At 51.9% G+C, this 25,072-nt stretch overlaps 8 protein-coding genes across 8 annotated transcripts; 6 read left to right on the top strand and 2 right to left on the bottom strand.

Moving 5' to 3' along the window:
• Positions 1-72: 72 nt before the first annotated feature.
• JN550_012920 (uncharacterized protein) lies at positions 73-1,493 on the top strand (the record flags this gene model as incomplete). Its single annotated transcript, XM_049311448.1, has 6 exons — positions 73-201; positions 488-568; positions 618-752; positions 873-937; positions 1,017-1,408; positions 1,462-1,493. The coding sequence occupies 6 exons, from the start codon at positions 73-75 to the stop codon at positions 1,491-1,493; spliced, it is 834 nt and encodes a 277-aa protein (XP_049165110.1).
• Positions 1,494-2,851: 1,358 nt separating this feature from the next.
• JN550_012919 (uncharacterized protein) lies at positions 2,852-4,001 on the top strand (the record flags this gene model as incomplete). Its single annotated transcript, XM_049311447.1, has 3 exons — positions 2,852-3,509; positions 3,620-3,676; positions 3,736-4,001. 3 exons carry the CDS (start codon positions 2,852-2,854, stop codon positions 3,999-4,001), a joined length of 981 nt encoding a protein of 326 aa, XP_049165109.1.
• Positions 4,002-4,963: 962 nt separating this feature from the next.
• JN550_012918 (uncharacterized protein) lies at positions 4,964-7,165 on the bottom strand (the record flags this gene model as incomplete). The annotated part of the gene is made up of 5 exons (XM_049311446.1): positions 4,964-5,183; positions 5,237-6,228; positions 6,276-6,546; positions 6,602-6,802; positions 6,855-7,165. The coding sequence occupies 5 exons, from the start codon at positions 7,163-7,165 to the stop codon at positions 4,964-4,966; spliced, it is 1,995 nt and encodes a 664-aa protein (XP_049165108.1).
• A 626-nt stretch (positions 7,166-7,791) lies between these two features.
• Positions 7,792-9,353, top strand: JN550_012917 (uncharacterized protein; the record flags this gene model as incomplete). The annotated part of the gene is made up of 3 exons (XM_049311445.1): positions 7,792-8,001; positions 8,087-8,427; positions 8,480-9,353. The coding sequence occupies 3 exons, from the start codon at positions 7,792-7,794 to the stop codon at positions 9,351-9,353; spliced, it is 1,425 nt and encodes a 474-aa protein (XP_049165107.1).
• Positions 9,354-10,537: 1,184 nt separating this feature from the next.
• On the top strand, positions 10,538-10,945 carry JN550_012916 (uncharacterized protein; the record flags this gene model as incomplete). Its single annotated transcript, XM_049311444.1, has 1 exon — positions 10,538-10,945. The coding sequence occupies one exon, from the start codon at positions 10,538-10,540 to the stop codon at positions 10,943-10,945; it is 408 nt and encodes a 135-aa protein (XP_049165106.1).
• Positions 10,946-12,614: 1,669 nt separating this feature from the next.
• Positions 12,615-14,759, top strand: JN550_012915 (uncharacterized protein; the record flags this gene model as incomplete). Its single annotated transcript, XM_049311443.1, has 1 exon — positions 12,615-14,759. The coding sequence occupies one exon, from the start codon at positions 12,615-12,617 to the stop codon at positions 14,757-14,759; it is 2,145 nt and encodes a 714-aa protein (XP_049165105.1).
• A 5,064-nt stretch (positions 14,760-19,823) lies between these two features.
• Positions 19,824-21,306, top strand: JN550_012914 (uncharacterized protein; the record flags this gene model as incomplete). The annotated part of the gene is made up of 2 exons (XM_049311442.1): positions 19,824-20,489; positions 20,557-21,306. 2 exons carry the CDS (start codon positions 19,824-19,826, stop codon positions 21,304-21,306), a joined length of 1,416 nt encoding a protein of 471 aa, XP_049165104.1.
• A 527-nt stretch (positions 21,307-21,833) lies between these two features.
• Positions 21,834-24,195, bottom strand: JN550_012913 (uncharacterized protein; the record flags this gene model as incomplete). Its single annotated transcript, XM_049311441.1, has 3 exons — positions 21,834-23,144; positions 23,199-23,841; positions 23,897-24,195. 3 exons carry the CDS (start codon positions 24,193-24,195, stop codon positions 21,834-21,836), a joined length of 2,253 nt encoding a protein of 750 aa, XP_049165103.1.
• Positions 24,196-25,072: the final 877 nt, after the last annotated feature.

Below are 25,072 nucleotides of genomic sequence, written 5' to 3'. Positions count from 1 at the left end.
ACAATCAATTTCAACCGCGTTAACTTCAATGCGCCATTGCTTCTTGTTAGACCCTTCTCGCAAACCGAAACAATGCAGTGGAAGCATCTGGCGCCGGCCATTTGGGCCATTGTAGACGTTGTTTCTGCACAATGCTGCGCCACTGCAGCTATGATGCGGTTTCAATGCTCCCGGCTCGTCGTTGAACGCGTCGATCCCTTGGTATCTCCGGGACTGGAGCAGTCTCCTCATATCCACCAAGTTGTCGGCGGGAACTCATTCAACGCCACCATGGCACCAGTTGACTATGATCCTTCCAAGGAGTCGACCTGCACAACCTGTGATTACAGCGAGGACTTTTCGAATTACTGGACTGCGAATTTGTATTTCAAAGCTAGGAACGGGACATATAAGAGGGTCAAACAATTGGTTAATCTTGTAAGGCTGCCTTGCTGGAAGCCGGCTGCTCGGTTTATTGGTACCTCTTCTGACTGTTTATTCAATTCAGGGCTTGAAGGGTGAAGAAGGAATCACCGTCTACTACATACCCCCCTACGACGGCAAGACCAAGGTCAAAGCATTCCCTCCAGTAAGTGGGGTCATGAGAAGGACGTGGCTTTGGTACTGAATGCAGAAAGGGATTTCGCATGCTCGTGGGGGACTCTATGCTTCGAAAGTCCCAGGGTCAGCAAAAGCAACTCTGTCACCGTTGCTATACCAATCTCAACCAGGACCCCTTTGGAGGGGCTCCATGCGCCGACGGCAGTGGGATGGTGAGTCAACGATAGAGAGTGGTCCATCGCATCACCTAGCTGAAACCTCATTCTCTGTATCCCATTGGAACAAAATGGTATAAGCTTTGCCGCTCGCTGATATTTCAACTCGGTATCTAGGACACAGCCGCGCTGCCTTCCAAGGCATGTGATGGAGGGATCCGTGCCACCATAACCTTCCCTACGTAAGTCGTTACACAACCTTCAATGGTATTAGGTCGAGATTCATAGTCGAGGACACATACTAACGAATAACCAACATAGTTGCTGGGACGGCAAGAACCTGGATAGCCCGGACCACAAGAGCCACGTAGCCTACCCATCGAGTGGTAGCTTCGAGTCGGGAGGGCCATGTCCATCAACTCACCCTGTAAAGCTCCCACAAGTGATGTACGAGGTCATGTGGGATACTCGAGAGTTTAACGACAAGTCGCTGTGGCCAGAAGATGGGTCTCAGCCGTTTGTGTACAGTATGGGAGACGCAACAGGCTATGGGTGGCATGGCGATTATCTGTTCGGGTGGAAGGGCGATGCCCTCCAACGGGCGCTAGACGCACGATGCACAGGAAATGCCTGCAAAACATTGAAAACTCAAACTTCAGATGTCTCGACAGCTTGCAAGAAGCAGCAGAACATCAAGGAGGACGTGGATGGCTGTAAGTTGTCCCTATCGCTTCCTATCAATGAGGCATCAGCTAACGTCCCACAGGGTTCAAAACCTTGCCGAGCACCGTCAAGTAAGATAGCTCAGTGGCTTCAAATTGCCCAAGAGTCATTGTCATTTGGTATGCTAGGCAGCGAGAAACCCATGCATGCAAATGAGGAACAGAGCAAATTGATCTCCACAGCGTCCTCATGCTGAACCGCTTGATACGGTACCAATCACACTCGGGATAGGGTTCATCCATGACAGTCACGAGAAAATTTCATACACTTGCATCAGTCATGTTATTGTGCCCACACATGGCCTAAGGCTCGGTTGTTCCCCGACTCTGCCCCGAGTCCTGAAAGAAGCACCTCGCATGCTCACGTATATCACAGCAGCAAGGGTGATGCCGGTCTGAAGTTTATGAACCTATTTGGTGTATCCTGTCGTCTTCCCCCAAAGCAGAGATCCCACAGGTTTGAGTAGTGCAAAAACCGTCTTCGTCACCGGCTTCTAGGGAATGTCTCCGAATTCCGAATACAGAACCACATCCCGCCCCGCACCCCCCTGTCTGGTCATCTCATCTATCTCAGGCCGCCCGGTGGATCCTAGCGGCTAAGCATAGTGTCTGACCCAGCGCGTTGGACAGATCTAGACTGTATTTGGGGTTAGTGTCATCTCTCTTCGCTAGTCGCCGGATAACCGAGCCCTTCGTCCACCGCTAAACCATCCCATGCCCATTGGACATTCTAGGTTCCAAGAGCCTCTTCCTGACCGTGGATCGTCATCTTGACCAGGGGTTCGCGAATCATGATAACCCCAAGGAGTCTTGACGTTTCTGCTTTTATGCCATGACCTGGTCCAATTGGTGGAATGCAAGTGACCCTGGTCGCTACCGTGAGCCGCACCGCTAGGCCCGCATGATCCTGGGCGCGACTCTTCATCTCATCTTTCCATTCAACGCTCAAAAGCCCACTCAGCTGAAACCCTCCCAGCAGACAACTCAAGATGGAACTGTGCCCCACGCAATCTATTGCGGGGTATCGCCAAGGGGAAGGGCTTTGGGTATATGAAAATAGTCAGGGGCCATCATCTTCCACATGGATGCAAACCCCGGTTAGGTGGGGCCTCGCCTCTGTTGACTTGTTCTGAGTAGGTGTGTAAGTTGGTCAGCCTGTGGGTTCAGAGCCTCATGAATCCACCAGCAGCCGGAGAAGGAGGGTTATAAGAGGGCTGGCCGTCTTCGTCGAGAGTCTCGTCTCCTTCGTCATCAGACAACTCATCTGTCCTGCTTCCGTTCTTTTCAGACACTCATTCGTGCTTCTACATTCGCTACCTGCATTGACTGCAGCCGATCTTTTCATTCTTTCACGCAAGTCGACTCTATCGAACCGTTTCCAAACTTTTGAGCTTCTACTTGCCTTCCAACTTGACTTCAGTCACTCAGTTCAAGATGCCTTCCAAGTCACCCGTTTTCCTGGCCCTCGCCGCCGGCGCAAGCCTCGTCTCCGCCCACGGATTCGTCTCGCAGGTCACTGTTGACGGTAAGGTCTTCCAGGGCTATCCGGCTAGCTCCGCGCCGTATGAGAACCCAGCCGTCGACCGCATCGCCTGGTCCGAGACCGCCACGGACAACGGTTTCGTTGCCCCTGATGCATTCGCCTCTGGCGACATCATCTGCCACCGAGGTGCCAAGAACGCTGCCCTGACTGCCAACATTGCTGCCGGAGGTTCGATCGATATCCAGTGGAACACCTGGCCCGAATCCCACAAGGGTCCCGTCATCAACTACCTGGCCGACTGCGGTGGCGATTGCTCTACCGTCGATAAGAGCACACTGCAGTTCTTCAAGATTGCAGAGAGCGGTCTGATTGACGGCTCGGCCTCCCCTGGAACCTGGGCTAGCGACGAGCTGATCGCCAACAACCTGACCCAAACCGTCACCATCCCTTCCTCACTAAAGGCCGGCAACTACGTGCTCCGCCACGAGATCATTGCTCTCCACTCTGGCAACCAGGCCAATGGCGCTCAGAACTACCCTCAGTGCTTCAACCTGGAGGTCACTGGCTCCGGCAGCGAGCTGCCCAGCGGAACTCTTGGAACCGCTCTCTGTAAGTAGATTTCTGCATGTATCAGATTTGGCTTCTGCTCAATCACGGATAACTCGGTTTCATTCACTCAATACTGTACCTGGCATGATGGCTAACCTGTAATCTAATAGACAAGGCGGATGATGCCGGTATTCTGTTCAACATCTACCAGACCCTGACCAGCTATAGTAAGTATCATGGCTGCATCCGGACAGTCTTCATCCACCATACTGACGCTTTGATGTAGCGATTCCCGGCCCTGCTCTGGCATTCGCTGGCTCTGGCTCCGGTTCTGGCTCCGGTTCGGCTGCCACCACCGCTGTTACCGCTGCCAGCTCGACCACGGTTGCAGCCGCGTCTACTTCTGCCGCCGCAACTTCAGCTGCTGCCACCACTACCGCTGCTGCCACCACGAGCAAGGCCGCTACAACTTCGACCGTTAGCAGCCCGTCTGCGAGCAAGACTCCCTGCAAGAAGCGACGCAGCCACGCTCGTGACGTCAAGAAGAACTAAGGGTTACGCAATGGACGCGAGTAAGCCAAGGTCATGATCGTGATGGCTGGAGTTAAACCATTTCAACAATTTCAATTCTTGTATACAACTCTTTTGGCGGATGAAGCACGACCCTCGGCTTCAAGCTTTCAAAATACCAAGCTTGGGGACATTCCATGATGTATGAGTAGCTAGACAGCATGAATTCACTGTAAATACTTTCACATGTTGCCCCTCTCCGTCGGGAATCCGTACAGCTCCCCAAAACATGTAAAATGCTGTCTATACCCTTTATGCATAGTGCCGCAGGCCTCAACTCTTAGCAGTACTTGCACCAATAATTTGGTACATTGACGTAGCCATACCGAAACTATCCTACCACAACATCGTCAGTGCCTCATTGAGAAAGTGTATAGCCGTGGGCAGGCGTAATTGGTAACTGCGATGGGTTGATTTTCACACTATAAGGGTGGCATTTGTTCAGGTGGTAGTGGTGAGTAAACAAGATAGCTGGGTTCTCGAACCACCACTCAGCCGACAAATCCAGCGGAATACAAAACCATGGCAAGTTGCTGATGTACCGAAATTCTAGTACAAGTAGCACCTAGGATTGAGGCTGCTGGCGCTATTTTCAAAGGGTATAGTAACACAATTTTACGATATGATTGGGAGTTGTACGAATTCCCGTCACCGTCGTGGCAGGACTTATGACTACCACATACCTTGTTCTTGCACTTTGCTTGATCATCTACCTTGGTACTTAGCACCTAGGATAGAAGATTGTGCAGTGAATCACTGCTGGAGATCAGAATCTAGTTGCGGGTTATACCAAGAGTGATGCATCTTAGGTCCGACGTCAAAGTTCGTGTCAGCCCACAAGCCGCCTTGAAGGTGACGGGTAATATAGTACCAATGCATGATGGAGACGGTGCGGAGTATAGACATGCCTCCTGCGGAAACTAGTTCTTCTGGCTAAAATCGGACTAAGCACCAGACGGTGTGTCTGTGCCACTGCTAGTAGCCTCTGGTTTTTCGGAAGACCTGAGGCCCTTGTATACCGCCTTTAACTGTTTCCAACCATCTATGATCGGGAAGAACCCGGCGACAAACATAGTGCCCCAGACCCATACGATGGAGAGAATGATCCATGCTTCAAAGAAGCCTTGTCCGAAGATGTAACCGGAACCGTACATAGGTAATGGCCTAAGGTGGTCGTTAGCACAGATCTGTAGCTGCAGTATCGTACGAGGTCTTACCAGAGCACCCAATGGCCGATAAAAGTGGCTAACGCCCAAGCCCCCGCAATGGTTCCCCAATGCTTCAACCTGATCTTGTCTTCCTGATATGTCGACGCCAGCTCTGTGTGGGAGGCGAACTTCTCACTAGCTGTAGTAGTCGCCGGCTGGTCGAATGCCAACCGCTCGCTGCGGAACTCCTCCCATTTATAGTTGGAAGGATTGAACAAAGTAATTACCACCGAGTACAGACCAGGACTCAGTGCAGACGCAGTCGTACCATAGACGCATGGCAGGGTCTGTCCGGTCGACGCCACAGAGACCTCACCATAGAGTGCGTGGGCCGATCCTATCCACACCGCAATCCCGGTAGCCATACCAAGCAAGGGTGACACCACAGCTGCAGCTTTTGACTGCCTTTTCCATAGTATCGTGAAGACGGTCGGGAAGATTCCTGGGCAGGTGAGGACCCCCAGCATGTAGAGCGTCCATCCGAGGTCCACCTTGCCATAGTATAGCGCTGTCGAGAAAGCTGCGGAGAACAGCCCAAAGATAACCACACCGATGTGACTCCAACGGATGACGTCCCGGTCAGTAGCTTCTCTGTTGAAGTACTGGCGGTAAATATCAAAAGTTATTATAGACGACACAGCAATGACCTGCGCTGATATGGTCGAAGTTACCGCCATGAAGATAATCAGAAGTACAGCAGCTGCGCCGCCTCTGCCAGCGATTGCCACAGCGGCGTATGGCAGCACGAGACCATTAGAGACCTCGGTAGTCGACATACGACTAGGAAAAGTAGGAAACCGAGCTGTCCCCTCAAGACCGAGGGCGGCGAAACTCATTAGAGTGCCAAGGCACCACGGAATGGCAAAGTACGCAATGCCACCAACGATATATCCGGGCACCACGGCTTCAGGGGCGGCACTGAATGCTTTGGCAAAGAATCCGGTATCCATGATGACCAGCCCAAAGTTGGCAAGCACATGAATGATTCCGAATAGGATGGCCTGTCGTGTTAGTGTTCAGCCGCCGCGACAGGAGGGCGCGAGCTCACATTCTTGCTGGTCATAGTGAGATAAGACCCATCTTGATTACCGGCCACCGGATATGTCCGCCCAGCCTCAACGATGAGTTCATACAAACCTGCCGGAGAGCCGATCTCTGGCACAAGAAAGGTTTGAATCGTGAAGAAGCAGATAATGATTGTAATGACAAAAGTATGAAAATAATCTGTCAGGAACGTTGCTTTGATGCCTCCTACGAACGTGTAGAGGATAACGCCGACCGGAAGCAGGAAAGTTGCCGCAATTACATGCATGCCGGTCCTATTCAGTGGTTAATAGCAGTGGTGGATGCAAACTCGGGCACTCATGGACTCACAAGGCACTTATTGCAGCGCTTGCTCCGAGTAACATATTGGCGACCGCAATTATGTTGTTGATCAGACAAAGGGCAATCCACACAATGTGCCCGACTTTGCCATACCGTATCCTTACAATCTCGAGCAAAGTGTGCGCCTCTGGTATGCGCATCTTACAGGCAATTCCGAGGACGGCAAAAAAGACAATCATGGGCGAGCAACTGATATGACTGTGTTAGCGTGGCTTTTGACCAGCCGGCAATGGATACATACCCAGCAGCAAACCAGAATGGGCCAGCTACACCGAAATTGTAACCCACCAGAGTGCTCCCCAGCATCGCCGTACTCCACAGCCAGGAAGAAATCACTGCCGACGAGGTTAAGCCTGTTCCAACGCTGCGATTTGCGGTCATGAACATCTCGGTAGTTTTGTTATCTTCTCCAACGGTCCTCTTGAGGATGTATGTCACAAACACCATGACGAACGCGATCAAGAAGCCTATTCCCACGACAACGGCATAGCCAACCGCCTGGGGCAGAGGAGGCTCGACGGAGCCTCCGTCTCGTCTCTCAAGGGGCAACATTGCTGAGAGCGACTACACTGGAGTCCACGTAGACATGTAACCGCGAGCGTGAACTTGTGTCACCGGTCTGATGTGGACCACGGTTTATATCCCCATAGAACGTTCTAAACTCGCGTAAGCAATCTCGGTTGCCGGTGTGTCTTCCAGCCACAACCAACTACCGATGACATTTTCTTAGCTCCCATGATGCAACTGCACTAACATCGCCGATATCCGGACCGCGATATTCTTCTTGGGAACACCACGTGGGTTCTTAACTTATCGTGGCCAGCTGTTGATATCGTTCAAAGGCGAGGGAATTGATTGGTCATTGTCAAGAAAGCACGCGATCTGATGTGCATCCTGCGTGCTCAAAAAGTGGATCTCGACTAGCGACTATCACCACCCTGCCAATCACTGGTATCCCTTACCACCATACATTCTAGATCACTTCAACACTGCCTGGCGAAACTCTAATGATTGCGTCACTAATAGAAAATCTACTTGGCCAATGCTTGCTGCGAAGAATGTGGGAACTATAAGTCGACTGCCGGTATGAAAGAAAGCACGTGCAGCCCCATCCAGCGCATGGTCTTATAACACATGTCAACATTTTGCATCTAAAACCTTGGATGAAACGCTATACAATGTCGAACGCAGAAGCTGGAAAGGCGGTTTCGCCGAAGAAACTAATAATCAATGCCTTTGTTGAGTCCTGCAGTGGGCATCAATCTCCAGGATTATGGCGACATCCAGACGACCGCTCATGGGACTTTAACAACATTCACCACTGGGTGGAGCTGGCTAAACTACTAGAGAAGGGGAAATTCCATGGCATGTTCATTGCCGATGTACTGGTATGTATGCCTCAATTTTCCCTCTTGGACCAAGTGGAATCATCCTTGGCTGCGTGCCAGCCTAAGCTGACAATATGGATTGTAGGGTGCGTATGATGTCTACAAGGGTCCTCAAAACCCAGATCCGGCCATAGTATCAGGCGCTCAGTGGCCAGTGAATGAACCACTGGCCGTAGTCCCTGCAATGGCAGCTGCGACAAAGAGTCTCGGATTTGGTGTGACCGTAGCCACTACGTACGAGCAACCGTACCACCTTGCTCGCAGGCTGAGCACTGTAGATCATCTCACCGCCGGAAGAGTAGGCTGGAACATTGTTACTGGATATCTGGATTCGGCTGCCAGGAACCTCGGTCACAACGAACAGCCAGTACATGACAAGCGGTACGAAATTGCTGAAGAATATGTCGAGGTCATGTACAAATTATGGTACGTCTATACCTGAAACCACCGATACGGCCCACCACTAACATATGTATAGGCAGTCATCTTGGAGGGATGACGCGGTAAAATTGGATCGCGTGAAGGGTACCTATACCGATCCCTCGCTGGTTCGTCAGATCAACCATGTCGGACAGTACTATACCGTCCCAGGACCCCACATCTGTCAGCCTTCTCCTCAGCGTACACCAGTCATCATGCAAGCGGGAACGTCAAAGGCCGGGAAGACATTTGCCGCAAGAAATGCCGAGGCGATTTTCGTAGCTGGGCACAGCCCCGCTGTAGTTGCGAAGAACATTGCTGAGATTCGCCAGATGGCTAGGGACGATTACAACCGTGATCCAAGCTCGATCAAGTTCTTGGCAATGCTGTGCCCCATCATCGGAAAGACACAGGATGAAGCCCAGGCCAAGTATGATGATTTCATTCAGTACGGGTCGGAAGACGGTGCACTCGCCCTCTTTGGTGGCTGGACTGGAATCGACCTTGCAAAATATGGCGACGACGAAGAACTCCGACACGTCGAGTCGAATGCCATCCGGTCAGCAGTGGAGGGCTGGTCAAAGTCCAGTCCAGGAGTGCCTAAATGGACCAAGCACACAGTTGCGAATCACATCAAGATTGGAGGTTTGGGCGCCACGGTTGTCGGAACTCCTGAACACGTTGCGAACGAGATGGAGAGATGGGTGTCGGAAGCAGACGTCGACGGATTCAACCTGGCGTATGCTCTCATGCCTGCGTCTTTTGAAGACGTCATTGAGTTTTTACTCCCAGTACTCAAGCAGAGGGGACTGTTTTGGGAAGATTATGCCGTTGAGGGCGGTACATACCGTGAGAATATATATGGGAAGAAGGGCGTGAGCAGGCCCCCGGCAGATCACCCGGCATCTCAGTATCATTGGAAAGCGGAGTAGGCTAGTTTGATGCGCTATGAATCTCAATATTGGTCTTTGACCTATGTCATCAGCGATAATAGGAACTCGTGAAAGATCTTTTGACGGAAATAGAGCTTAGCCCTATAAAAGCCTTTCGCTAGTGTACCCAACCCACTGACATCCAGGATAGCCGTTGCGTGTTCTCGTGATGGGCTGAATTTTTTCGATATCATTTCCACTTCGACTTCTGATATTAACGTATCGTAAGCATGGCTTAGCAGGCTATATACACCCATAAGGTCACGAGAAGCAGTCGGCCGATCTAGTAACTATTGTAATCCCGGTGTGAGCTGGTTTTGCAACATTCATCTCTATGTTTAATCATCTCCTTTGATTATTGTCTTCCGACTGCCGTTGCAGACTGGCCAGCAAGAACGAAAAATGTCTTGATGCCTCAGCCGGGCTGTAATTCATAATAATTGGTACTATCAGATAGTACTCTGTGCATGATAGAGTTTGAGCCCAGCTAAACACCACCAACCAGGAGTATCACAAAAGCTATCATCGTGAACATTTCCCTTTTTTATGTCAAGAAGCAGTCTATCACACATCTTATCGATGCCTGTGGCTTTCTTCATATGGCTGGGAGTAACCACCACTTCGCTAGGCCAGAGTGCCAAGAAGACACGTTCAAGTCCTATGGCTTGGAAGATCTTGGGTCCTCAGGTTGCCATTATGACAGTCGTGGTCAGTATCTTCGCTATTGGCCTCCCGAACATGTTGGTCCAGTAATGGCAGCGGGTTTTCATTCGACAGTGATATTTGGCTTCGGGACGGTTTCTTGGGCATTATTTCCTGCCTGTAAAAAGACATTATCCGAGGCTCGTAGACGGCTATCTACCTGTGACACGTGATATGGGCCTAGTAATAAGCATGGTATATATACTGCTACAAGACCTAAACCTTCAAGTATTACCAGATCTCGTGAATTGAGCCTTCATCAGTCATGAAACGACCAGACGGGACGATGAGTTGGTATACTACCACTGGCACATCTGTCCAGTGATTGTACTCATGGCTTTGGCCTGTACACATTGTCGTCTGGGCGCGTTACGACGACCGCAAGAAAGGAAAACCTGACTTCAAATACTTGATAATTACAAATCTGACTCGTTATAACATGTCATCAAGTAGCAGCTCAAGGGACCGAGACGTGGTTCACGATGCACTTCCTTCGCCGCCAGGGGAAGTGTGTCATCCGCTCCGACCGCATGAACCTCTACGCGTACTGGCGAGACGCGATGACGAGTGGCGTCCCCAACGCCGAGAAATGGATCGCCCCCTGGACCCGCGAGACGGCTTTGTTCCTGCTCAACGACAAAGTCCGCCGCGACGCGCTCCGCGCCTGGAACTACAGCGCGAAGCCGTACCAAGGTGTGCACCTCGACCACCGTGCCACCATCGACAAGGTCAAAGCCGACCAGAGCCTGGACTCGAGATGGGCCTCGTGGAAGGCCACCACCGCCGCCTTCCGGGCCAACCAGATCGCCAAGGGCACCGCCGCTGCCGCCCTCGACGAAGAGATGGTCAACATAAAGGTCGAGACCGGCCTCGAAGGATCGTCCGGCTAGGCGGACATTCAAGAAAAAAATCAGCATCTCGAGCTCTATGGGCTAAATAGTCAATAATGCATGTTGCACCAACCACTTTAGATTTTGTGTACTCATCGTAGCGGTGTGAAATGTGACCCTTTGTGATATGTTCTTCGCCAGATACTCAACCCTCGAAGTCAAGTTCTGGTGGCCTAGAGGTGCCGTGAAATAGCATCGTCAGATACCATAACTACTGGAGAGCTATTCCGCCGTAGCCTGTGGTATGCCTTTGTGATCCATCGCATTCCACTGCGCGGAGTTAGGCCTCTCGATCTGAGCGTCGTTACGCCCGTCATGTATACACACGTGCGGCGGGGACAAGGGTGGTCATGGTACACGTTGAAAGTCATGATGGAAACAGGGGAAAGCTACAAAGCTGTGCAGTTATTCATCCTTCGCCAGTACTGGATATAGAGGGATCGTCATTCTACATGGCGGTCGCTATCGAATCACATCTACTGGCAAGCCCTATGGGTCCTTCCAATCGTTCAGTTGTGACACTTGATCGCGGGACATGGGGGACATTCAGGAGAAGCATCACAGATGGAATAGGTGACATGGATAGAAAGGAATGGTGTGTCACGTCTGGTCGAATGCCAGAGATGAAAATTGAATGCCTTCTGACTCCAGTACTTGAAGCTCAACCTTCGGTAAATTTGTGAAAGCCCATTTTGGCCCTTTCGTCTCTGCCTCCGCCTCCTTTCTCTCCTCAGCATCGCGGATCGATATCGAGTTAAGCCAACGCTTCACGTCCACGCCATCAACCACGCACCTTAATGATGGAGGTTGCGGTATCCTCCGGAATCATGTTACGGAAGATGATAAGCATCTTCTCTAGTCCCATGGTGTTGGGAAACGTGCCGAAATGAACCAGCGGCGGAACGGCGTGTACTTGGTGGCGTTGTCTAGTACAGCATATGAAAACAGGGCTGTATTCAAAATATTTGTTTGTCGATTGGCAATAAAGTCCGCGCAGTTGGAAGTCCGATTACGCCTGTATTACCACAGCCTTTAAGTGGTCCTGGCAGACGTGACTTGGACAATAGCCATTTCTATGCCGCCGAATTGCTTCAGACAAAGTAATGGTGTCGGTAGAAGGATTGATAAGGGCTCTATGGTTACTATCGAGCCAAATGACCGGTTTTGAGAGACTCACAGCACTGGATGCTTTTGAATGTGTCAAAAGTGTAGCTGTGGTTATATCCCATCTGTTGATGGGGGGGTTCCTTTCAAAAGTATGTCACAGATCTCAATTGACCATCTCACTGGCAAAATAGTTTGGTGACGCCTGGTATGAGATGTGACAGACTGGCCAGAAACATGCGGCATTAGGACACCGCGTACCACAACACTACGTTACTCTACATATATGTACCCGTTGATAGGAGTGAAGTTTGAAACCAGCCGCAGGAGCCCATCGAAAAGTGAACATGAAGCAACTTCCTGGCTCTCATTGGTGGGGCACTGGCTGAGCAACGGGTGAGCTGTGTAAAATCTTTCAGGGGCGGATTCTGCCTTTGTGGATTTTCGTTTGTCCCCTCCACCAGCGTCGAGCAGAGCTTGATATTGATGCCAGTCCGATATTCTGTCAGCACACCATCGATCCCGCATCCCGAAGCCATCGCAGAGCACCAAATACTATCCGAATATGGCGCCGTCCGTCTCAACAACCAGCGACTCGCAGTCGCATCCCTCGGAGAAGGCTGAGGTCACTCCCGAGCTGCGCATGCAGCGTCTTCATAACTGCTGGCCCATGTTCCAGGACGACGATCCAAACATCCAAGGCTACAGCGCCCTGCTGGTCGTAGCCAGAACTATATACAGCTATCTTCCAGATGCGCTGTGGCCCCCCTATGGCAACGAATCGCTGCAGATGCTGCAGGTCGCACGCAAGATGATCCACGAGAGGAACTGGGCGTCCGTGTCCGTCTCGAAGAAGACCGCCATTCACGAACTGGTGGATGCGCCGGGTGATCAGCCCGAGAAAATCACGTTTCTTGCTCTGATGAATAACGAACATATGATCAACAGGTTCTGGTCCCGCCAGGATTTTCTTCTATACCAACCACTCATCCTGTTCATGAGGCCGGGCGGCAATAAATGGGAGAAGGCCACGCCTTCCGAACCCCGTATAGTAGCCAAGCACTCCCTCGTCGAGTGGGATGGCTCGACTCCGCTGTCAGATCACATCAGTAACCTCTTTGGCTACTTCAGACACGAGGACGGCTCCGCAACGATACGGTTGTCGGCGATGCCGTTCCTCGTCCGAGTGCTCTTTACGCCGCAGCAGCGCCGGGGCACACCGCCCGACTTTCGTAGTGTACAAAGATTCACTATCCGCTCCAGGAAATGGGCCAGAACCGAAAGCGGCCGACCCGAACTGCAGCTGAACACCAGCGAGTACGTGTTGAAGGCTGCAGTCAAGACGAGATCGACCCCAGCTGGGGCCGACTTTGTGCGGATATACGGCGCCAAGGGTGAGAACATCCTGCCGCCCCCCGACGCCGAGCCGATTGTCGAGAATACCTGGCGCATAGGCCAAGAGGGAACCTTTGCCCTGTTCTATATCAAGACTAGCGATAGACGACCGGTAGCCCAGACGCGTGAGTGTGCCGCCGAGACGGCCGACGCCACGCTGTTCCGCATGGCAGCGCGAGACAAGCTGTCGACGAGCAGCAACGACTGCACCAGCAAGAGCCTCGAGAGTATACACCAGATCGAGCCCGCCCAGCCGCCCGTCGGCAATCCTGTCGTACGTGAGCCGAGCTCCCCTGAGCCCACGACCGACGCCGTCGAAACGGCGGACCACCCGTCGCTTTTCGCTCCGAGCACTTGCGCCTTCCCAGCTGCATACCCTGGGTCCCAGGATTCCGGTGCCTTTTCTGGGCTGCCAGTTTCAGTCGAGGATTGGGACGAGACACAGCGTGCGCCAGGTTCGGCCAGTCTTGGTGCTGTTGGGCTCGCCGATCGCACATTCGACAGCGTCCCGGAACTCTCGACTACCATCGCCGGGATGGATAGCTTATTCAACATAAACGCTACATCTATGTCTCAGAACGAGATCTTTGAGGCCGAATGGGAACGCAGCCGCTCAGCTTCCCCCGAGCTTGACTCGATAGCCATGATCCCAAAGATCAAGCCAAGTAGGGCGGTGGGTCCGGAGGGCAGATACGAGACTGCTACCCCGGCCGAGACGCGAGGACGTCAGGGACCCGATATCAGCGATTCTAGAAACCATAGGTCGCCGAGACCCAGCCGACAGCCATCTCCCGACCACGAGAGGCGCCGGATCGAAGACGCCGAGAGACGAGCCGCGCGCGCAGCCCAGGAGGCGTACGCGAAGGTGATGAGAGATGCCGGGGTATCCGAACCTCGGTGGCGCCAGAGCTATCACGGACGCAGTCCGTCCCCAAGCCGCTGCAGACCGCCGACCCGAGAGCACATGGGACCGCGTTCTCCGGCCGGCTTCGATCGCAGTCGTCGTCCCACGGGACCTGTGGATTATGATGAGAGGCAACTGAGCTATGGCGGTGAGTCTTATAACGATCGTCGTGCTGATGCTGCCTCAAGACCCTCAGGGGGCTGGAATCGAGGCCCCGGACGCCAGAGGTTTTCGAATTTCGACCAACCTCGCCGACACGACGTATACAGGCCGAGTAGCAGCTCCGGCTACGCGCGGTCGCCCGACTTCAACTCGCGACGTCAGTCTCGCCAGGACTTCTCAAGACACCGAAGCCGTTCACCCCGCCGGCGTGGCCACAGTCCGAATGATCGCAGCCGGTCACCCCCCTAATCGGCGGGATCGTAGCCGGTCGACATATTGTAGCCGGTCACCACCAAGCCGCCGTGGGCGTAGCCGGTCAAGACAACGAGACAGATCGCCTCGAGAGAGATCGCCTCGAGACAAACAAGTATAAAAGAATGACTAAGTATAATATACAGACAACTAAACAACCTTGCTACCTAATTCTGATGATGATGATGATGATGATGATGATGATGATGATGATGATGATGATGATGATGATGATGATGATGATGATGATGATGATTCCTCCATATAATTGTGCATGTCTACCTTTGCTCTCTCTCAAATCTGACAGCTGCTGTGTCCTGTGAATCTCTTACCGAGAAAATAGTGGCTGTGCATATAAAGACACTAGCCGCAAGGTCGTTCATTGCTACCGATGTCTGAAACTCATTTCTTACCATCATAAAACGATGAAAGAAGGCTTATTGCGGCTCCCGCTCTGAGATGCCGGAGAGAAAGGGCACCAACAGACATCATAGGTACGTCTCATGCATGAGTGGTGTACGTTCTTGTGTGTCTCGTATCACATCGCAATACAAGCCAGCAACTATATAGTTGCGACGAGACCATGGCATACGTATTGATCTTTATCCAGCTTCATACAGCGTGTACGGAAGGAACTGCCGGTGATGCTGTATTACTCTGTACTGGTACTGCTCTGCAATGCCTCACGGAGGATGCCATAGCAAGTTTAATGGCCATCCATGTGTAATGTGAAGCATCAGCTGATCGTCAGGCGAGGGACGACGCCGAGGTTCTATAATGCAGACACCGGATATGCCCGCCCAATCCCACTTTCATGTCTGCTCAGAAAGGAGACTCATGCGGCTCAACAACGATGACGAGACTTTCTGTATTGCTCGTTCCATATAGACCCATTCCAGTTCCCATAGATATGACCCAGACAGTCGGCGCTGCTGAGTATCGTCAATGCTGCCGGCAATTGATGTCTTTCTGCTTACTTGCGACATTGCCGGGCTTCATCTCTACAAGCAGTTGTATCTCATCCTGTATTAATGACTCCAGCTCTGTATGTCGGCTTGAGAGCGCGAATCACTGAATACTCTCTAGCAATCATACCGTCTCGCACAACTGCTGCCTACTATACTTGGCCGTCCGCGAGATATTGAAAGGCTTGCTGCTGATACACTCACTCGCCTATTTCAAGCATGTCGTATCTCAGGTGGCGCGCTGCGATTCGCTGGTTATGTGTCGAGGTACTGCTGTAACTGTTGAGGCCTTTCTCGGACACATCGGTGTGGTCTAGATAGGAGCAGATGGAGAATAAACCAATCTTCAGGAAACTCGAAAATGGAATCACTATACCGCGAATATTGCTGGCCGGGCTAGAGGTAACTGGCTTGCTGGCACATCCATCCGCCGTGCGCCCAAGATCACCGCACATATACATTCGGGAGCATTGTCTCTAGCATCATGATTGATCCCTCAACTGGAATCAAAGGTGCGATTCCTAGCCACGGCGTCGCAGCTGTCTCACTGGTCAGAGCTGATCTATACAATCAGACGGGAATAAAACAACCTTGAAAGACATTACTGGCTTTTCATCGCGCTCACAGGCGTATGATCGGAGTGACACGGCGAGAACCAACTGTGCAGTCCTCGTTTCGATCGCACCAGTGGTAACACAACTACAGGGCCACGGCATGACTGTATTCGCGCCAGGTACGGTTCCATTCAGTTACCGCTGCGACCGCAAGCTGTATCGCAAGCACTAAGGGCCAGCCGCAACTTGGTAATGATGCTTCGCGTTTGGCCACGCAGCGCAAGGTGAATAGCGAGTTGCGCCCTGGGTGTAGGGGGCTAGGTACGTTTTTGAGACTACTTCTAGTGGGCTAGGTACGTTTTTGAGAGTTGGTTTAGCGGGTTAGGTACGTTTTTGAGAGTTGGTGTAGTGGACTAGGTACGTTTTTGAGACCACCTCCAATCTCCCCTCTAGCTCGCCGCCTCCAGTGCCCTCTAGTGGGCTAGGTACGTTTTTGAGAGTTCCCCGTAGTGAGCTAGGTACGTTTTTGAGTCTCAAAAACGTACCTAGCCCACTGCAGATCGGACTCGATTGATACCAACTACACTACGCCAGTGAGAGGGCGCGCAGTGCAGCACTGCATTTTACGATAAGTCAATTCGATCACGCAAGGTGGATTGATTGATTTCATTTGTATCCGACTTTCGTAGAAGACGCAGGTTGTTCTCGTCCTTGGTGGATAGTTTGCTCTACCAAACTACAGCGCGACACTCAGAGGGCGCGCAACGCTGCACTGCACGTTGCACCAAGTGAATTGTTATATACCAACAACTCGATTGAATCATACGCAGTGGATTGAAGTGATTTGCATTCGACTTCCTAGAAGATGCAGGCTGTCCTCGTGTGCTTGGTAGATGGTTTCTCCTACCGAACTGCAGCACGACAAATGCGCGCCCAGACGTATCCATTGGACGGTCCTGGTACAGTTCTCTGCCGACACAACGGTCGCAAGGCTTCGAGACTTCAGGCGCATACAGGCCGTGACTTACATAAATGATATATATAGAGGCATCACGACACACTCCGTGTCCAGTGCCGTCGGAAGTGCGTATAGGTGAATAAGAGGAGTTTGCCTGAGTTGGGGCACTTGGTTTAGGGCACGGGAACTTCAGTGTGCTAGGTACGTTTTTGAGAGTTGAGTTAGTGGGCTAGGTACGTTTTTGAGACCAACCCCAGATCCCCCTCTAGCGCTCCCTCCAGCGTCCGCCAGTGGGCTAGGTACGTTTTTGAGAATTGAGATGCGGTCTCAAAAACGTACCTAGCCCACTACCAGCCGCCAAATGCGCTGAACTTCACAGCGACTGTACCAATTGGTGACACCCAACGACACTTGAATGTGTTCAGTGACCAAGTCGATACTCTGACTTCTCGCAGGGTGCTCCACGTTCCAACGTTTTGACTGAAGAAGTCGTAAGCTGAAATTGCGGATGGTATGAACTGGCTTGTAGTCCGAGGTTCTCGACAAGTCATGGCGGTCCGACGATGCGGTTGTTGATACATACTCGGCTGTGATCAAGCTTAGCGTCTAACATGTGGGTGAAGCTGAGTTGGCTTGAATCTCGGCCATATGGATTTATTCGCGCCTTGGGGAACTTTGAGCATTCACCATCAGGGGATGTTGTCCATGGGAAACTGCATCGCACTTCATCTTTCAATAGACGGAGACGCAGTGTGAGGCTACTATCAGAAGTTCTACTTGAATACTACAATGAATCTCAGCGCGGTTGATGCCGTGGCGGACATCGATCCGAATGCGGAATCAACCTGATAGACCCCGTCTATCATAACTCTAGTCGATTATTGTCGGTTGAAATCCGCCCGGAACCTGTTACAGCCGAGTAGTGGCTTATGGAATCCACCCACTCCTGGAACCTGGTGACATGTGCTTGCTATGTAAGTATCGCTGAATTGATTTCTAAATGAAATGGATGACTGCAATCATTGAGAGGGGTGGCTTGCAATTGTGCCCGTGGCGTCGACAGTTCTACGATAATAAGTCACGGTGCGGAATATATCCCGGCGAAATGCTGCTCTAGCTTTTGGTACCATTGTCACCGTTAACATTCCGGACTATCCAATCAGTATACCAAGTTAACGCAAGGCTGGACAACTCCCCAGTGATGACGTTACGGTGTGGGCTATCAGACTGGTCTCTATCAGGCTCTACTGAGGTACTATGTGAGTTGTGTAATCTTCAGTGGTCACAAATACGTTGGTAAGCCGCGGACTCCGGCTGTCTTGGCAAATACCTCACACTCAATGGCTTGCATTACAGAATTGAGTTTCGACCACCCAGACGCATTATAGTCTCTCATACTTGTCTCATACGAACTTGGGTTCCTCCTTCCAAGGATTTCCAACCACATTTCGCAATGACGTGTTGGACTATATACTCATGCACCGCTCTGAAGGACGATTAATGGAGAAAGTGAAGAAGGCTCCTGCTCTTGGTGATGACCGGGTCCAGGATTGTGTGGCGCTGAAGTGACAGCCCACGACTAAGCGGACGCAATGTAACTTGAGTGAGCGCCGTCATTCTCTGTTGACACTCATCCTGTCCGATGGGTCGTCGGAGAGATCTCATTACCGACACACATGTGCATATACCCTCAGGTGATCAGAGCACGCCGATCTAATCGATTTCTCGCAGGGGCTTATGAACTGATTTTAAGGTTCGGAGCTGACCAATTTGACGTGGTCTAGGGGTCTGGGGTCGACCGGATTCGACGCCCAGTACCGTAGATCGCAATTGAAACGGCTCGTTCGGGAACCGGGCAAGACTTGGCTAGTGCCGGTAGATGTGCCAGAGACCAAGACAGGGCCAAGCCGTGCCGGGAAATCTCCGCAATCCCTTCCACGATGAAGCTCTTCCAGGATCTTACTATGGTCCAACCGCCGGAGAAAGGGTCACGATCCCATCAATCAGTTACATCGCTTCAGAACATCAGCCCTAGGATTCTCGCGATACACAGGCGATCGCTGCAATGCCGTGACCTGCCAATGCCAAGAGGACCCTGCATGACATGAACCTGCCCCGTTACAGAACGGGCTCGTGGAACAAACCTAGACAAGGCGCTAGAAGGAGCCTAATCACGGCGAGACCGTCAGTTCTAGGCATAGCCATAGGAACTCACCCAGAAGCTCTGCTGCGCCCGTTCGTGTCTCCTGATTAAGTTTGCTAGAGAACGGCCATCAGTTGCCCAACAGTGGGGTGGCGTGCCTTGTCCAGGCCCTACTGGTAGTGACGGAGAGCCTTCAACGGTCTCCGTCTCAGGCGAACCTTGACTTATATATCACTCGGACTCGATCTCGTTTTCCCGCAGCGATGGTTCGACTCGAAACGTGACTACGGCCCAGTCGGCGCGACGGAGCCGCTCATTCATTTCTCTTCTTTTCGTTAGACTTGCGGCGCTGCGGAGGCTATTTGGACGGCTAATGGTGGTGATGCAGGCTGGGACTGGTTCTTGCCGATTCATTCAACGCCTGACTTGATCAAGGAAACGATGGTCAACCTTGACCCTAGTAGCAGCACATTATCACCACTTCCAACAGACCATCGCGTCGGTCTTTCGGCAGTAGCAACTCTCGGCATCGTTTCTTTCATTGCGACGTTCGCCCAGTTTGTGCATATCACGTGGAAGATAATACGATGGAATGTCAAATCGTGGCGGCGGTCAAAAGGCAAGCCAGCACAGGCCGGCATTGATCTGTCTCTAGGACTGTCCCAGAGACATTATGAACAGACAAAAGGGATATCTTCAGCAGACAAGCCATCCCCACCGACGCCGATCGATCGAGGTCGAACCACATCCCTCAACCAGTTCCTCTTCTTGTTCTACAACCTCATCATCGCCGAGGTGCAACAGTCAGCAGCCTTCCTGCTCAACACGTCGTGGGTTTCCTTGAATGGGATATTTGTCGACAATCCAGTCTGCTGGGCTCAGGGCTGGTTCATATCCAACGGGGATCTGGCAGTCAGCTGCTTCTCGACGCTCATTTCCATCCAGACGTACATGTCTGTTGTTCGGCACTACCACCCAAGGCAATGGGTAATCTACGCATCGGCTGCCAGCACCTGGGTCTTCGTCTACGGCCTAGCGCTGGTCGGGCTCTTGATGACCAACAACGGGGCAGCAAAGGGTGGCTTTTTCGTAAGAGCGACTGCCTGGGTGAGTCCATCTATCCCGTCCCATCGATGTGGCATGCCGGGTTCGAATCTGACTCGGGATTGCGTAGTGTTGGATCAGTGACGAATACGAGAACCAACGTTTTTGGTTGCACTACTTCTGGATCTTCACGTCCTTGGCGATCTCCAACACTCTCTATTTCCTAACTTGTTTTTCGTTGTTCCGCAGTGGCGACCCTGAGAATACTCGGGCTGAGGATGGTGACAGCTCACTACCGCAGAGAGCAAGTTCTCTTCTTCGGGACCTTCATATAGGGTTTTTGGTATATCCATCCATTTACATCATCTGTACTGCACCCTTGGCCCTGGGTCGGATTATGGAAATGTCGGGAACAGAGCCCAGCGTGGGGTTCTATTGTTTTGCAGGATCGATGATGGCGTCGACTGGATGGATGGACGTCATCTGGTTCTCCTGGACTCGGAGTGCAATCATATTCGCCGCGTCCCCCGATGTACCTGAAAGCGGGCTCTCCACCTTCTCTTTCATGAGGACTCCCCTACGACGGTACGGAAACTTTGTCTGGATTCAGGGGGCATCACGAAGCACCATGTTCACAGGGGATGGTCGCCGCACTCGACGCAGCAACATCTCGGATGGGAGGCACATGACACTTAAGAGCAGCAGCCAAGAATGCTTGAGACCGTCAAACATGGACGACATGGTGGTTCGAATGGATGTTGAAATGAGCATTGTCGTCGAGACCAATATCGAGCGCAGCTTGTCCGATGATGAGGGGGCCCAAGGAGCAGGAGTCACCATGACAAGGAAGCATGGTCCATTCGACACTAGTACTTACTAGTGATACGTATCCATAGGCTATCGAGCAAGTGTCGCGAGTGCGTGCGGACTTCATTATCCACTGGTTGTTCCATGTCAATTCTCGGGTGCCCTCATACGCTCAGCGCCATGATTCCCCATCGGCCGAAGCTGGTCTGTCGGCATCAACTGATCGACCGGTTCTGAGAACACTTCATCCGCCCTCAGACCACTTCAGAAGAAAAAGCCATCACCCGTGCCATAAGGCGCTTGTCCAAACGACTCAAGCGTTACATCGGTAACTGAGCAATAACTATGACTAAACCGTCATGTGGCGATTACCATCTCAGGGACTAAGTCTCATCTACATCTACACAGATATCTAGCAAATTGGACCATACCCGAAAAAGACTAGAAGTATCTAGATCTAGGTGCGCAAGGAAATAATGAGCCAACAGAGATATTGCAAGGCTGACGGACGACGAGCCATCAAACAAATGAGGCCACTGGGTACCCTCCGCAAGTAATCCGACCCCTGGACACTTTGAGCGTAGCATGGAATAGCTTTGGTTACTGCCTTTCCAAATCAGCGATGACCCCTTCCCTCCACCACCAAAGCGCCATCCAAGTAGCTCCTGGTCCAATGACGAACTGGCCTGCAACAGCATAGACCGACGTCTTCAAGGCTTGACGCCAGGAGATGTAGCCGAGCCGTCTCAGCTCCCACACTGTATATAGATTGCTCCCTATCAAGGTCGCTTGCGACATCAAAGTTGGCACTAGTCTCCGCTGTAAAAGAGACAGCAGCCATGGAGCCCAAGAAGCGATGGCGTTGCGAGGAACATTCTGGTACATCTGCGACAACTGTGCCGCCGCATGTGCAGCTCCTTGCAATCCAGCGATGAGTCCGTATACCAGTTTCAACGTAGGAACGTCGCCCTTGCGGTAGCGGTCGAAGTAGGGCTCGGCATTCTGCTTCGCCTCCGCCGTGTTGCGGCGTTGTAAGTATCCTTTGGCAGCTGACAGCATGTTTGTCATGATGGGAAACAATGGAGCGGCGACCTGAGCCAACGTTGTCCACTTCTGTGACGCGCCCACAGTACCACTAATGGTCCCGTAAACGGCGTAAGAAACGCCAAAGCATGAAACCAGGGCAGGGAGTAAGGATGAGGCCACTTGTGGCTTTACATAACGTCCAGCAGACTGGGTGAATGCTTGGTATGCACTCAGAAGAGAATGAACTGCGAGTACAGAGTTCTGTCCGAAGAAAGGCATGCCAGCAGTGAATAATGACGGGGCTGCGAGTAACGAACCCTGGTTGCCGATGCGATTACCCTCTACAGTGAACACGACCAGAGCGGATATGAGCTGCGAATTGGGATAGAACCCTCGCGCTTCTGCTGAGCCTCCGTAGGCATTGCGCCAGAGGCTCAACAGCATACCACCGGTGAATGCAGCACGCATAAATCGAGATATGGCAGGTCCAATAGGCTTTTCAGGGAGCTCGTCTGCGAAAGGGATGGTCCTATTGGGGCGAGGGACAGGCAGTCGCTTCAGCCTAGCTCCACCTATCATCGGATTGTTCAACTGATTGAAGAGCATCTCATCACCCATGTAAGGTGCCACCATGTCCCAAACCAACCTCGAGAGGAGCGGTTTCTCGTATGCGTTCAGAGCCTGCATCTCGTGGGCGGTTTGGACAACGAGATTGGCTCGCTCGATCCGAGTTTCTTGTGTCACAGAGAATATTTCTTCGATGTCACGGTCCTCCAGCTTGGCAAGGCCAGATGTATGGCGATCTCTCTTGTCCAAGATGGCGTTGACGAGCTCGGCGGCTGACTCAATGGCGGCATTCCCACCTTGTCCGCCGATAGGGTTCGGCTTGACAGAAAGGGGTCAGCAAAGCGAATCCTGAGAGGACGAGGAGCGCGGTACCTTGTGAGCGGCATCTCCAAGGATGAGTACGCGATTGAAAATCCACTTCTTGTACACTACCTCGTGCAACGGGGTCAGTGTTGACGAGATGCGTTTGGCGTAGACCTGCCCAAACGTTATATTCTCGGTGATCGGTAGGTCAAAGTACTCCTCCACGAGTTCCGCCTCATCCTCCTTCGTATACCTGGGTATGTTCTTGCCGTACTTTGTCTCCGGCAACTGTACGAAGAGGAACCAGTATACTCGGTCCCCGGGGCCTGACATTACGAGCTGACACTTCCTCTGGCCAAGCACAAAATGTTGCTCATCACCCTTCCATCCCGGAACGTGTTGTGCAATGCCGAAGCTGCATTTGTAGTAGCAAGGAACCTTGTCTTCTTGGTCTGGCTCGAAGTACCCGGGCTGGAGCTCATTGCCGAGTCTGAACATCTCAGATCTGACAACGCTGTGGATACCGTCTGCCCCAATGACTATAGCGCCGCGAATCGTATAGCCATCTTGGCTTGACACCTCAACGCCGCCGTCGATTTGCTTGATGTTTACAACGCGTTTGTTGACTAGTACTCGGTCTTTATGTTCGAGTTGATCGTATAAGATCTGTAGCAGCCACTGGCGATCGAATATAAGCCCTGCGTAGCCGTGTCTGCGGTTGTTTTCCGTCCGTCAGCTTGGAACTCGGCTTGAGCTAATCGACGTACCTCTTCTCTAAATGACCTTGCATATCAGACAACGTCATTTTAACCTTCCCATTCTTATCCCGCATGTATGTATACTTAAGGGTCCCCTGAGCAACGCGCTCGATCGACTCCAAACATCCGATTTGGTCAAGAATCCGCAGGCCGTTCGGGAACAGGCCAATGCTCGCGCCAACTGGGGGCGCGATGGCCGAGTACGCTTCTAAAAGGGTGTAGTCGATATCAAACTTTTCGAGCATATTCGCCAAGGTCAAGCCTGCCACGCCTCCCCCTACGATGACGACTTTGAAGTTGGCAGCCATTTTTCGTACTGCGACGATTCCGCGGCAATTGTTTGCTTGGAAGCGACATCATTGAATCCTTCATGGGGCAATGCGTGGGACATTTTATCGATGGGACACGGAGATCCGGAGTGAGAGAGTGACCGAGCAGTGGTTGATCCAAGGACCGAGCGTTGTGCAGTGTCAAATAGTAGGATACGCAAAGCACAGGATACCAACAATTATAGGAGTCGTCATGAACCCCGCTTACTCATCGGTCGAATGGCGGACCCCGGGAGTCGGCATACAGCTGGTCCTTTTCCACAGCGGATCATAATGCTACTCTACTCCCTCGTAGATATTGATTGTATGGCAGAGAACAAAGGAGAATTCGGCGTTCGTGAGAACTCCGTTCCGATGCTGGAACCAGTCATACCAATCTCGGTGATTACAATACTCTACCGCAATTGTGTTGCCCAAAACTTTGTTGTAGAGAATGCAACTCCGGATGAATTGTCATCGAGAAATGCCGGACTGTGTCAGCGGCGATGGTTGCTGCCGCTGCGTTAGCCGTCTATATGATTTCCTACGTATTCGCAGCATATCACAATGTGATATTTAATGTTAACATTACCGGGCTCTGCCTAGCAAGATGCGCGACAATTATGATCAGGATACTGCCCATAAGAGATAATTTACAGCTCAGGCATGCAGCCCGCAGTGCTCGCTGACAGAACTTCTCTCTTACTACAGGCATCCCGGTCCTCTACTCAGTCAATACTCGTGCACAATGGTGACGCAATCTAGTACGCAACTAATTGGGAGAGAAGCTCTTATGAGGACACCACAAATCTACTGCTAGTAACGAGGGAGACATTTGAACGGTTATGGAGGTATCCCAATTCTCAGGTGTTTTATC

The sequence above is a fragment of the Neoarthrinium moseri genome, assembly GCF_022829205.1.
Source record: "Neoarthrinium moseri strain CBS 164.80 chromosome Unknown scaffold98_Wmoseri_CBS_16480, whole genome shotgun sequence".
Classification (NCBI taxonomy): domain Eukaryota; kingdom Fungi; phylum Ascomycota; class Sordariomycetes; order Amphisphaeriales; family Apiosporaceae; genus Neoarthrinium; species Neoarthrinium moseri.
The sequence above is the reverse complement of the archived record's forward strand: the minus strand, read 5'-3'. Positions and strand labels throughout refer to the sequence as shown.